Source organism: Rhinopithecus bieti, unplaced genomic scaffold (genome assembly GCF_001698545.2).
Source record: "Rhinopithecus bieti isolate Rb0 unplaced genomic scaffold, ASM169854v2 scaffold_905, whole genome shotgun sequence".
Lineage (NCBI taxonomy): Eukaryota > Metazoa > Chordata > Mammalia > Primates > Cercopithecidae > Rhinopithecus > Rhinopithecus bieti.
In genome coordinates, this window is record NW_016803348.1 from 1,230,219 (window position 1) to 1,243,990 (window position 13,772).

At 41.7% G+C, this 13,772-nt stretch overlaps 1 protein-coding gene across 1 annotated transcript in view; it reads right to left on the reverse strand.

Moving 5' to 3' along the window:
• The window catches only part of DCK (deoxycytidine kinase), a 32,905-nt gene extending 23,536 nt beyond the window's left edge, over nucleotides 1-9,369 (reverse strand). Inside the window, exons 1-2 of the mRNA XM_017879105.1 lie at nucleotides 8,882-9,369; nucleotides 4,595-4,710 (exon numbers count right to left, since the gene is read on the reverse strand). Coding sequence (XP_017734594.1) covers nucleotides 4,595-4,710; nucleotides 8,882-8,972 — 207 coding nt within the window. The 5' untranslated portion in view covers nucleotides 8,973-9,369. The remainder of the gene's footprint in view (nucleotides 1-4,594; nucleotides 4,711-8,881) is intronic.
• Between the last annotated feature and the right edge of the window lie 4,403 nt (nucleotides 9,370-13,772).

Consider the following 13,772-nt stretch of genomic DNA (forward strand, 5'->3'; position numbering starts at 1 on the left):
TCAAGAGACAAAGAAGGCCATTACATAATGGTAAAGGGATCAATTCAACAAGAAGAGCTAACTATCCTAAATATATATGCAGCCAATAAAGGAGCACCCAGATTCACGAAGCAAGTCCTTAGAGGCCTACAAAGAGACTTAGACTCCCACACAACAATAGTGGGAGACTTTAACACCCCACTGTCAATATTAGACAGATCAACAAGCCAGAAAATTAACAAGGATATTCAGGACTTGAACTCAGCTCTGGACCAAGCAGACCTAATAGACATCTACAGAACTCTCCACCCCAAATCAACAGAATATACATTCTTCTCAGTAACACAATGCACTTATTCCCTAAAATTGACCGCATAATTGGAAGTAAAATATTCCTCAGCAAATGCAAAGAATGGAAATCATAACAGTCTGTCAGACCACACTGCAATCAAATTAGAACTCAGGATTACGAAACTCAGTCAAAACTGCACAACTACATGGAAACTGAACAACCTGCTCCGGAATGACTACTGGGTAAACAACAAAATTAGGGCAGAAATAAATAAGTTATTTGAAACCAATGAGAACAAAGACATAACGTACCACAATCTCTGGGACACAGCTAAAGCAGTGTGTAGAGGGAAATTTATAGCACTAAATGCCCAGGAGAAAGCAGGAAAGATCTAAAATCGACACCCTAACATCACAATTAAAAGAACTAGAGAAGCAAGAGCAAACAAATTCAAAAGCTAGCAGAAGACAAGAAATAACTAACATCAGAGCAGAACTGAAGGAGATAGAGACATGAAAACTCTTCAAAAAAAATCAATGAATCCAGGAGCTGGTTCTTCGAAAAGATTAACAAAATAGATAGACCACTAGACAGACTAATAAAGAAGAAACGAGGGAAGAATCAAATAGACACAATAAAGGATCACCACTGAACCCACAGAAATACAAACTACCATGAGAGAACACTATAAACACCTCCACGCAAATAAGCTAGAAAATCTAGAAGAAATTGATAAATTCCTGGACACATATGCCCTCCCAAGATTAAACCAGGCAGAACTCGAATCCCTGAATAGGCCAATAACAAGTTCTGAAATTGAGGCAGTAATATCCTACCAACCAAAAAAAAGCCCAGGACCAGACAGATTCACAGCAGAATTCTACCAGAGGTACAAAGAGGAGGTGGTACCATTCCTTCTGAAACTATTCCAAACAACAGAAAAGAGGGACTCCTCCCTAACTCATTTTTTGAGGCCAGCATCATCCTAATACAAAAACCTGGCAGAGACACAACAAAAAAAGAAAATTTCAGGTCAATATCCCTGATAAACATTGCTGCGAAAATCCTCAATAAAATACTGGCAGACCAAATCCAGCAGCACATTAAAAGCTTATCCATCACGATCAAGTCAGCTTCATCTCTGGGATGCAGGGCTGGTTCAACATATGCAAATCAAGAAACATAATCCATCACATAAACAGAATCAGTGACAAAAACCGCATGATTATCTCAATAGATGCAGAAAAGGCCTTCGACAAAATTCAACATCCCTTCATGCTAAAAACTCTCAATAAACTAGGTATTGATGAAACGTATCTCAAAATAACAAGAGCTATTTATGACAAACCCACAACCAATACTATTCCCTTTGAAAACCAGCACAAGACATGGATGCCTTCTCTCACCACTCCTATTCAACATAGTATTGGAAGGTCTAGCCAGGGCAATCAGGCAAGAGAAAGAAATAAAGGGTATTCGAATAGGAAGAGGGGAAGTCAAATTATCTCTGTTTGCAGATGACATGATTGCATATTTAGAAAACCCCATCGTCTCAGCCCAAAAACCCCTTATGGTGATAAGCAACTTCAGTAAAGTCTCAGGATACAAAATCAATGGACAAAAATCACAAGCATTCCCATACACCAATAATAGACAGAGAGCCAAATCATGAGTGAATTCCCATTCACAATTGTTTTACAAAGAGAATAAAATACCTAGGAATACAACTTACAATGGATGTGAAGGACCTCTTCAAGGAGAACTACAAACCACTGCTCAAGGAAATAAGAGAGGACGCAAACAAATGGAAAAACATTCCACGCTCATAGATAGGAAAAATCAGTATCATGAAAATGGCCATACTGCCCAAAGTAATTCATAGATTCAATGCTATTCCCATCAAGTTACCACTGACTTTCTTCACAGAATTAGAAAAAACTACCTTAAATTTAATATGGTACCAAAAAAGAGTCCATATAGCCAAGACAATCCTAAGCAAATAGAACAAAGCTTGAGGCATCATGCTACCTGACTTCAAACTATACTACAAGGCTACAGTAACCAAAATGGCATGGTACTGGTACCAAAACAGATATATAGACCAATGGAACAGAACACAGCCCTCAGAAATAACACCACACATCTACAGCCATCTGATCTTTGACAAATCTGACAAAAACAAGCAATGGGAAAAGGATTCCCTATTTAATAAACGGTGTTGGGAAAACTGGCTAGCCATATGCAGAAAACTGAAACTAGACCCCTTCCTTACACCTTATACAAAAATTAACTCAAGATGGATTAAAGATTTAAACATAAGACCTAAAATCATAAAAACCCCAGAAGAAAACATAGGCAATACCATTCAGGACAGAGGCATGGGCAAAGACTTCATGACTAAAATACCAAAAGCAGTGGTAACAAAAGTCAAAATTGACAAATGAGATCTAATTAAACTAAAGAGCTTCTGCACAGCAAAACAAACTATCATCCAAGTAAACAGGCAACCTACAAAATGGGAGAAAATTTTTGCAATCTACCCATCAGACAAAGGGCTAATATCCAAAATCTACAAAGAACTCAAACAAATTTACAGAAAAAAAAAAACAAAAAAAAACCATCAAAAAGTGGGTGAAGAATATGAACAGACACTTTTCAAAGGAAGATATTTATGCAGCCAACAAACATATGAAAAAAAGCTCATCATCACTGGTCATTAGAGAAATGCAAATCAAAACCACAATGAGATACCATCTCACACCAGTTAGAATAGTGATCATTAAAAAGTCAGGAAACAACAGATGTTGGAGAGGATGTGGAGAAATAGGAATGCTTTTACACCGTTAGTGGGAGTGTAAATTAGTCCAACCACTGTGGAAGACAGTGTGGCGATTCCTCAAGGATCTAGAACCAGAAATACCATTTGACCCAGCAATCCCATTACTGGGTATATACCCAAAGGATTATAAAGCATTCTACCATAAAGACACATGCACACGTATGTTTACTGCAGCACTATTCACAATAGCAAAGACTGGGAAACAACCGAAATGCCCATCAATGACTGACTGGATAAAGAAAATGTGGCACATATACACTAAGGAATACTATGCAGCCCTAAAAAAAGAATGAGTTCATGTCCTTTGCAAGGGACATGGATGAAGCTGGAAGCCATCATTCTCAGCAAGCTAACACATGAACAGGAAACCAAACACCGCATGTTCTAACTTGTAAGTGGGAGTTGAACAATGAGAACACATGGGCACAGGGAGGGGAACATCACACACCAGGGGTTGGTGGGGTGGGAGGCAAGGGGAGGGATAGCATTAGGAGAAATACCTAATGTAGATGACAGGTTGATGGGTGCAGCAAACCACCATGGCACGTGTATACCTATGTAACAAACCTGCACATTCTGCACGTGTATCCCAGAACTTAAAGTATAACAAAAAAAAGAAAAAGAAATTTTTATGAAAAAGAAAACTTTAAACTTTACTTGTGCATAAATCTTGAATGCATAGCTTGATAAATTTTACTTTCCTTTTTTTTTTTTTTGAGACAGTGTGTCATTCTGTCACCCAGGCTGGAGCACAGTGGTGCCATCTGAGCTCACTGCAACCTCTGCCACCTGGGTTCAAGAAATTCTCCTACCTCAGCTTTATGAGTAGGTGGGATTCAGGTGTCCACCACCACGTTTGGCTAAATTTTGTATTTTTAGTAGAGATGGCATTTCACCATGTTAACCAGGCTGGTCTTGAACTCCTCACCTAAAGTGATCCGCCCGCCGCAGCCTCCCAAAGTGCTGGGATTACAAGCGTGACCCACCAACCCCGGCCTCAGTGAATGTTTATACATACAGTCACCCCTCAGTATCCTTAAGAATTGATTCCAGGTTCCACACAGATACCAACATCCATAGATGTTCAAGTCCTTTATGTAAAATGGTGTAATATCTGCATATACCCTATGCACATCCTCCCAAATAGTATAAATCATCTCTAGATTACTTATAATACTTAATACAATGTAAATGCTATATGAACAGTAATCCTGTATTATTTGCATTATTTTTTATTTTTGTATTGTTTATTTTTTTCTGAATATTTTCTGTTCATGACTGGTTGAATCCACAGATCCGAAACTCACTGATAAGGAGAGCCAACTGTATATATATCCATGTAACTACCACCTAGATGAAGATATAGACCTAAAGCGAGATTTGAAAACTTTTATTGAAAAAGAAAAAGAAAAAAGCCAAGAGATTAAGTACTACTGCTCCTCTAAACCAAAAGGCTTTTATCTACTTAAATTTCATTTTCATACCTCAAATTCATCTTGAGTACTTTGAACATTGCACCATCTGGCAACAGGTTCAGGAACCACTTCCCAATCTTCACACACTTGTTTAAGGATATTCACAAATGTTGACTTCCCTGCAGCTGTTGTGAGGAAAGATAAAATTGAGGAAGAAAAGTTGTCAGGAAAGAAAGATGTTAAAGAGTCATTAGCTTTTGCAAGATTTACAATAGCAAGCAACACAAAAAACCCAAAACATTCAATTTTCTCAACTTTATATTTCTTTAAAAGAAAATTAAAAGGCTCCCTGCCCAATTTCATTAAGCACATTTTTTTATTATGTTTAGTTTAACAATACATTATATTTAGTAGTAGGGACAGTCTTGACCTAGAAGTAATACTCCTAATGGCCACCACACCCTTTATATCTGAAGTCACCAAATGTGGTTGTATCAGACATCTCTGGTTACCATAATGTTCTCTCTCTTTCCCTCTGTGTGCATGCACACACACACACACAGATGAACATATAAATAACTTCATATACTTACAAGCAAAGCTTCCTCTTCCTTATAAATTAGATCCATGGAGAGCAGAAAGAACTTACCTTTGACTTGCAGAACTATATTTAAATCTAGGACATTAGATAGGGCAACAGAAAGGAAGAAAAACCTTTAAGAACTTTAAAGAATCATACACAGAGAAAAAAAAGGAGTGAGGCATTAAATAAGAAGGTGACACAGAGAGACAGTTTAGAAGAAAAACACAAAGTAAATTGGATCCAGAGGAGAGGAGAAAAACGTTTAAGGATAAACTGGATGACAATTAGATTTAATCATGGGAAAAACACTGGCCACCAAAATTTAGTATGGAGAGTGTAAGCTTAGGGACTGTATGGCATTTAGAAGAATGTTAAGTGGAAGTGGAAGCATATAGAAAGAACACCTCACATTCACTAAGCTAGATGGAAGCGGGAAAGGAGAACATGATATTCAGAAAAAGCACTCAAGGAACAAATCAAAAAATTAGGCATCCACCAGAGTCTGAAAGCACTTAAGGCTAGAGCATTCAACTTTCTTCTGACACTGCTTACAAACAGAAAAATTCATGTGGTCATACTTAAAAAGTCTAAGGTAAAAACGGTTACATTTAGTTCAAGCAGAGTAGTAACAGTTAGCTAGAGTTGCCAATCAGACTAACACATCTAGTTCCTTAACTTTTTGGTGGGAAGTGGGAGCTAGAAAATAAGCTAATTATTAAATTAATTTTCTATGAAGGCAAAGGAGAAAAAGAACCAAAGACACTGATGTTAATACTTTAAAAAGTCATGGAAACTAACAGAATTCCTAATGTCAAGCAGGCGTTGTAATGCTGAAAGTCATTCTGAACAGACTACTAAAATGAGAAGCAGGTAAGTCCTCCATCCATCTAACACAAGGGAACATTTGAATAACACAGAACATAAGAAGATGGGCTATATAAATATAAAACTAAAACGACCAAGTTCAAATTCTAGGAAGAATAGAGGAATTGCGAAATAGTTTACGCACAGTTTAACAATTTGTGCATTTATTGCTTATTTGGATCTGACAAATAAGGTGAAGAGGACATGAACAAAAGTGCAAGACCAATAATAAACAGCAACTAACAAAGTCTCAGTGTCAGGGAGACGAAAAATGGCAAGGAACATGCTCCATCTAAACACCAATCGCTGTCATACAGAAATGCAGGCCTGGTGTTAACAGATCTTCAGATTTTTCAAAAGAAGCCAATTATTTAACTGTTTATGGGAAATCTCAAAATGTTTTCAAGTTAGCAACAAATTTAATTTATTTTTCTTTAGACACAGGGTCTCACTCTGTAGCCCAGACTGTAGGACAGTGGCACAACCACAGCTCACGGCAGCCTCAAACTATAGGTCTCAAGAGATCCTCCAACTCAGCCTCCTGAGTAGCTAGGACTAAAGGTGCATGCTACCACAACTGGTCTATTTTTTTTTTTTTTTTTTTTTTTTGAGACAGAGTCTCACACTGTCACCCAGGCTGGAGTGCAGTGGTGCCATCTCAGTTCACTGCAACTTCTGCCTACCAGACTCAAGCGATCCTCCCACATCAGCATCAGCCTCCTGAGTAGCTGGAGCTATAGGTGTTATTCACTGAGCCTGACCTAATTTTTTTTTTTTTTTTTTCTTAGAGACTAGTTCTCTCTATGTTGCCATGCTGGTCTCAGACTCCTGGACTCAAGCAATCCTCCCACCTCAGCCTCCCAAAGGACGGGGATTACAAGCCTGAGCCACTGGGCACTAAAATTTTTTTTCAACCTGTGCAGGCCAATATTGTGCAATTGCGGCTATCAGTTTGCAACTCCTTTCAGTGTAAGTAAAGGTGAAATCAATGAAGAATTTTAAGCAGGGGATAACACATGACATTTGCATACAAAAAGACCGCTGCAGAAGTAGTTAAGAGAAACTGGAGATGGGATGATATATTAGGAAATTATTTCAGCTGCTGAGAAGATTAAAGATGCTTTGAGGAAAGATTTCTAAATATGATGCTACCTAACTGGATTAGGGAAAGGGAAAGTGGATGAATGTATTGTGGTATTGATCCAAGGGGTTATTCATTCAACTTCACTTTTTTGTTTTGTTTTTGTGTTTTTAACAGAGTCTTGCTCTGTCACCCAAGCTGGAGTGCAGTAGTGTGAGCATGGTTCACTGTGGCCTTGACCTTTGGGCTCAAGCAATCCTCCTGCCTTAGCCTCCTGAGTAGCTGGGACCACAGGCACACCAGCACATGCAGCTAATTTTTTAATTTTTTTTTGGAGATGAGTTCTCACTGTGTTGCCCAGGCTGGTCTCAAACTCCTGGATTCAAGTGATCCTCTTGCCTAAGCCTCCCAAAATCCTGGGATTACAAGTATGAGCCACCATGCCCTGCCTCAAATTTACTTTTCAGATGGCTTTGTTCAGTCATTTTCTCCTGTCTTTATATATGGTCTTCTTTATCCAGTAAGCAACTGTCAGGGATTCCATACTAGTAAACATGCACCGTCAAATAACTTACATTGCTAAGTATATTATATGGTCTTTCTACTGGTGCCTTAATTATGGAGCAATGAAATAAGAAGTCCTCTTTGAGAATGCAATTTTTTTCTATTGATTTGAATGCTAAGCATCTGCTTGCCTTGTCTTTTTCAAGAAGGTACAGTGCTTTGAATGTGGTAAGAATTTTTAAAAATTTGCTGTATGCATGAATGACCAGCACCCAACCTGGAGCTAAAAAAATTAAAACAAAAAACAATCTATCAAAACAGGAAGTTTCAGGGGTAGGTTTCCTGAGGTGGGAAATATAGAAGAATTGGACGTTGGTGTGTGTCTTGCAAAATGACAGGCATGGCCTAATCTGCACCCCATCTGAGTTAACAGAAACGTTAGTGGTCTTCGAATCATAATCCAATGTTTACTTGGATGTGGAGTAAGGGGTGAGGAACTGCATGCTATTAAGATCATTAAAGACCTCTTTCCTTGAATGTTTCGAGTTTCGTTAATAATATAGCTAAAATAATGTTTCGGTAATACCACAGCTAAAAAACTGTAAACAACCCAGAGGTCCACAACTAGAAAATCGATAAACGATGGTACATCCAGGTAATGGAATACTACTCAGCAATAAAAAAAAAAAAAAAAAAAAAAAAAAAAAAAAACTACAGACACAAGTAACATGAATGAATTTCAAAAGCATTATGCTAAATGAAAGACGCCAGACACAAAAGGCGATATAGCCTATGATTCCATGTATATGGCATTCTGGAAAAGGCAACACTTGCAGGGATAGAAATCAAATCAGTGGGTGCCAGGGAATAGGAAGGGTGGAGGGGGCTGACTACAAAGGAGCAGGTAGGAACTTTCTGAGGTAATGAAAATGTTCTGTATTTCGATCGTGGTGACAGTAAAACGCATAATGTTTGTCAAACCTCATAGAAAAGTACACCTAAAAAGGGTGAATTTAATGTAAGTTACACCTCAAGAAATCTGATACCCTTCCCCCGCAACAAAGAGGGCGCAGAGGCTCAAAGCGCGCCTCACAGAGACCGCAGGCCTGGCAACCAGTCTGACTCCGGAGACCGCAGTCACCCTTTGGCGCGGCAGGGAAGGGAAGGAAGCTCTGGGTGGGAAAGGAAGCCGAGGGCGCGTCCACACGGCCAGGCTGGAGGGAAAGCCCTCACTGAGTTGCTGCACAGAGATGCGGCGAAGGGAAGCTTCAGCCACTGCCGCGACACCCCAGCCTTGCCTCCCACATTTCTGGAGGCTCCTTACCGATGTTCCCTTCGATGGAGATTTTCTTGATGCGGGTCCCCTCAGAGCTGGCTGAGAGAGACGGGCAGCTTCTCTTGGGCGGGGTGGCCATTCCTTAGTCTTGTGGCGGCCCAGAGCGCGTCCAGCAGAGAGGGCTAGGAGGCGACCACAGGTGCGCGCACTGGAGCTCGCGGCGCAGCCGAGGCAGATCCTGACCTGCCCGGTCCGCTAGTGAGTTCACCGGCCCGCCGGCGGGTGTCGGGGTTTGACTTTGGCGCGCGGAGGTAGCTGAGGACAGGGGCGGGCCTGTGGCGTGGCCCCGCCCTCCTCAACCCACCGATCTCTAGTTGCCCCTCGGCCCTAGCCCGCCTCCAACGCGAGTCCCCGCGTGCGCGCTCCGCACGCCACGTCACGTGGAAGCCGGGGCGGGGCCGCGCGTGTGGCGGAAGGCCTCTACCCTCGCAGCCAGGCGCCCGGGCGGGGCGCTGGAAGAGGTTCCGGAGTCGGGTGGGGAGGAAGGGTGGACGCCAGAGGCCTGAGGGCGTTGGAGGGCGGAGGGCGTCACCTGCAGTGGGCCGTGCCAGGCTTTGGAAAACCCGCCTCTCCAGTGGGCGTGCTGGAGATGAACAGACGCGTCTGGACAGAACTGGATAGACTTAAAGCTTTGAACTCATCAGGGGAGAAGGCACTGTGTGGTAGAAAAATCAAATGGATTTACCCTGGCTTCTCAGCCTAGAGGAAGACCATGAAGCGAAGTGCTGCCCTCGGGAATCGCACTGCCCACTTAGAGAGCCAGGCTGTCTTCCTCTATGTGCTTTTCATTAATTAAGTCTAGTGGCGGAGATACTGTCATTACCCCATTTACCTACTAGTGGGAAAACAGGCACTGGGAGGCTGCTTGTTCCAAGTGTCAACGTCAATAAGTGAAACTGGGATGGGAATTTAGGTAGTCAGATGCCACCCACAGGAAGCCTTTCCAGATCTCCCATACCGCTTTCCATTTGATTTGGATGCACGACCATGCTGTATAGAAGTTAGCACGTTGGGTAGGTAGGTTTCTGTTCGGCTGTTAACTCAGCCTGCCTAACACCTGGCACATAGGTAACAAAATGTACTGTATGTTGAATTTTTGAAAGCCTACTTATGTGCCATGTACTCTGCTGGGACAAACGCAGTGTATAACTTGTCCCAGCTAGATGAGTGCATTTTTAGTCAAGGTAAAGACCTAATGAGGCAAGAGAATAGGGAATTAGGGTAACCAAGGGTTAAGGCAGAAGCAAAAGAACAGCGGGTGCAGCCAGTTCTAGGCAAGACTAGGCAGCATACAGGCCACACCTTCACTCCTGTGATTACAAAACAAAAGTTTCCGCCGGGCGTGGTGGCTCACGCCTGTAATCCCAGCACTTTGGGAGGCCGAGGCGGGTGGATCACGAGGTCAGGAGATCGAGACCATCCTGGCTAACATCGGTGAAACCCCATCTCTACCGAAAATATAAAAAAATTAGCCAGGCGTGGTGGTGGGCGCCTGTAGTCCCAGCTACTCGGGAGCCTGAGGCAGGAGAATGGCGTGAACCCGGGAGGCAGAGCTTGCTGTGAGCCGAGATCGCGCCACTGCACTTCAGCCTGCGCGACTGAGCAAGACTCTGTCTCAAAAAAAAAAAAAAAAAAAAAGACCAAAGTTTCCGCATCAGCCTGATTTTCTCAGCCATCTCCATTTCAGCCTCTGACTGATCGCAAGCCAATTTTTCATAGGGGGTAACCAATTGCCTAGGGATCTATCAAATTCTTTTAGCCTAGTAAACCTTAAGAACACTGCAGTTGGGACTCTTGAAGCACTTCCTTCGCTTCAATAAATTTTGTGCTTTTGTTACTCCGTTCTTTTGTTGCTTTGTCTTTCGTTGCTTCCTTCTTTTGTTGCTTTGTTTCTACGTTTTGTTCAATTCTTCAACACGCCAAGAACCCAGACAACTCAGAGTCAAGACTTCCCATCCAGTAACACTAATAAACCGGATATTACCCAGTCTAGAAGTTATCTGGTCCAAATTGTCCACAGAAACCAAAGGCCTTGCTATTCTTTTTTTACATTGCAACTACCATGAGACCTGAAAAGGATCTAAATGTGTAGCCAGAAGGGGAAAATGGTGACTCCATCCTCAGAAATAAAGAGCAGAAATTAAATTTGAATCCTTGGCGATCACATTTTCCAGGATTAAACAGCAAGAATCATTCTATGTAACTGCCCTATATTACTGTTATGCAATTATTTTGTATGTATTACTTTTACTTATCCCCATAGTGATTAATAGCAAGATCCTAGGAATCGAAAAGGCCTGAACAGTTGTCATCAGTTATAGCAAGGAAGTTGGGAGAAAGGTACTGGGGAAGCTACTAGGTATCACATTCCACCGCCAAGCTTGGGGGAAAACTCATGAAATGGGAAGAGTACTGGCAGCTACCAAGAGAAGGAAGGCAAGTCTCTGAGACCTTCAACAGGAGAGCAGAGCTGGTCCTGGATGCATGTCATAAAGAGGCTTGGGGTTCCAAGGAGTAGAAATCTCCAAGTGTGGTTTCCACAAAAAAGACCCACACAGGAAGTATCTTACAATGATGAAGAGTTTAAGCACTGGAAAATGAGAGATGTCAAACACCAGTTCTACCAGTTTCTGGCTGTGAAAACTTGAATTCATCTAAGCTTAAGAGTATACTTTGAAAAATACAAATGTGGGAGGCCAAGGCGGGTGAATCGCTTGAGCCCAGGAATTTGAGACTAGCCTGGGCAACATGGCAAAACTCTGTCTCTACAAAAACTATAAAAATTAGCTGGGCGCCTGTAGTCCCAACTATTTGGGAGGCTGAGGTGGGAGAATTACCGCAGCCAAGGCTGCAGTAAGCCAAGATCATGCCACTGTACTCCAGTGAGACCCTGTCTCAAGTAACAACAAAGCAAACGGGGGAAGCAAAGAATCTAGCTTTTTTTGGCATTAAGTCCAGCATAATTTCCCATTTTCCTACATGACCTGGGGGTACACAAGGAGAGACAGGGAAAAGCACTTTTCAAAACACCTTCTTGATTTTGGTCCACAATCTCTTATCTAAAACCCTGGCAGCCAGATGTTTCAGAATTTAAAACTTCTAGAAAAGATTTTTAGAAAAGAAATTCAGAACTTTGGAACTGGCTGGGTGCAGTGGCTCATCCCTGTAATCCCAGCACTTTGGGAGGCTGCGGCAGGTGGATTGCTTGAGCTCAGGAATTCGAGACCAACCAGGGAAACATGGCGAAACTTAACAGAAAAAATACAAAAATCAGCTGGTTGTGGTGGCACGCACCTGTGGTCCCAGCTACTCGGGAGGCTGAGGTGGGAGGATGGCTTGGGCCTGCAAAGTTTTAGCTTTAGTGAGCTATGATCGCACCACTGCATGCCAGCCTGAGTGACACAGCAGCAAGACCCCATCTCAAAAATAAAATTTGGAATCCAAAATTAAGAAATACAGTGCATATACTGTATATATTAAGTAAGCACCCCCACTCCCCCTGCAGAGGTGTTAAATCAAATGCACAAATATTTTGCAGTGAAACATAAAGAGTGTTAACATTAAGTGGGATAAAGACTATTAACATCTGGTCAGATTATGATTACACTGAATTCAAAAAAAAAAAACTTTTGGGGCCAAGCACAGTGGCTCATGCCTGTAATCCCAACACTGTGGAAGGCCAAGATAGACAGATTACCTGAGGTGAGGAGTTCAAGACCAGCCTGGCCAACATGGCGCAACCCTGTCTCTACTAAAGATACAAAAACTAGCCGGGCGTGGGGGCGTGTGCCTGTAGTCCCAGCTACTCAGGAGGCTGAGGCTGGAGAATCGCTTGAACCCAGGAGGCGGAAGTTGCAGTAAGCCAAGATCACGCCACTGCACTCCAGCCTGGGTGAGAGAGTGAGACCCCGTCTCAAAACAAAAACAAACAAAAAAAACTTTGGTTTTCTGGGCTTTTCAGGTTTTGAAACTGCAGATAAGAGACAGGACACAGAGCACCCAGCCAGTCATGAGTGTGCTGCCACCTTAATCCTTTCTTGCCAGAAATTTTACCACTCCTTCAGTTTGGCAATTCTTTTTCTCCTATGGGAATTCTAGTCTAAAGAATGAGACGGGGTCCTGACTGACAACATACAGGTTTATTAGGAAAACTAAATCAAATCAGAAAATAATAAAAAGAAAAAATAAGAGACCCTGAACATTGATAGTAAGTAGCGGTTACACAGCCCATGAGTTTGTCTACACAAATGCAACTACTTCTGTAAAATGATTTTTATCAACTTAGTAAGTTGGTTATAAATTTCCCCTTGTAATCTTCATTAGTGCCTAGAAAACAGGGGGTACAGAAGCAATCATAAATGCAAGAGTGGGAGTCAGGGTGCTTCCTGCAAATCTGAAATCTGAAAGCAAAATAACATACTAGAAGAGCACAGAAGTCATCAGATGTATATAGCTTAGCAAAGAAAACTGTTTTGCTACATGCTTGTAAAGTGGATTGAGGTGAACAAGAAAATGTGACACTGTATTCACCATGCTGTAACAGGAGCATGTACAAGTTCTTAGTAAAACTTCTACTAAACATGGTTGTTTAAACCTTAGAGGAATAATTAGAATCTTTGTGTTGCAAAATGCTCATTGCAGATGTTTTGAGGGATTAACAACATATTATACATTTAGTACAATAGAGGTAAATGAACCTAATTATCAAAATGTAGATAATTTTACAATACATATTTCTTTACACACAATAAATGAATAACAGGGTATTTTTATTTTTTGAGACGGAGTCTCACGCTGTCGCCCAGGCTGGAGTACACTGGTGCAATCTCAGCTCACTGCAACCTCCACCTCCTGGGTTCAAGATTCTCCTGACTCAGCC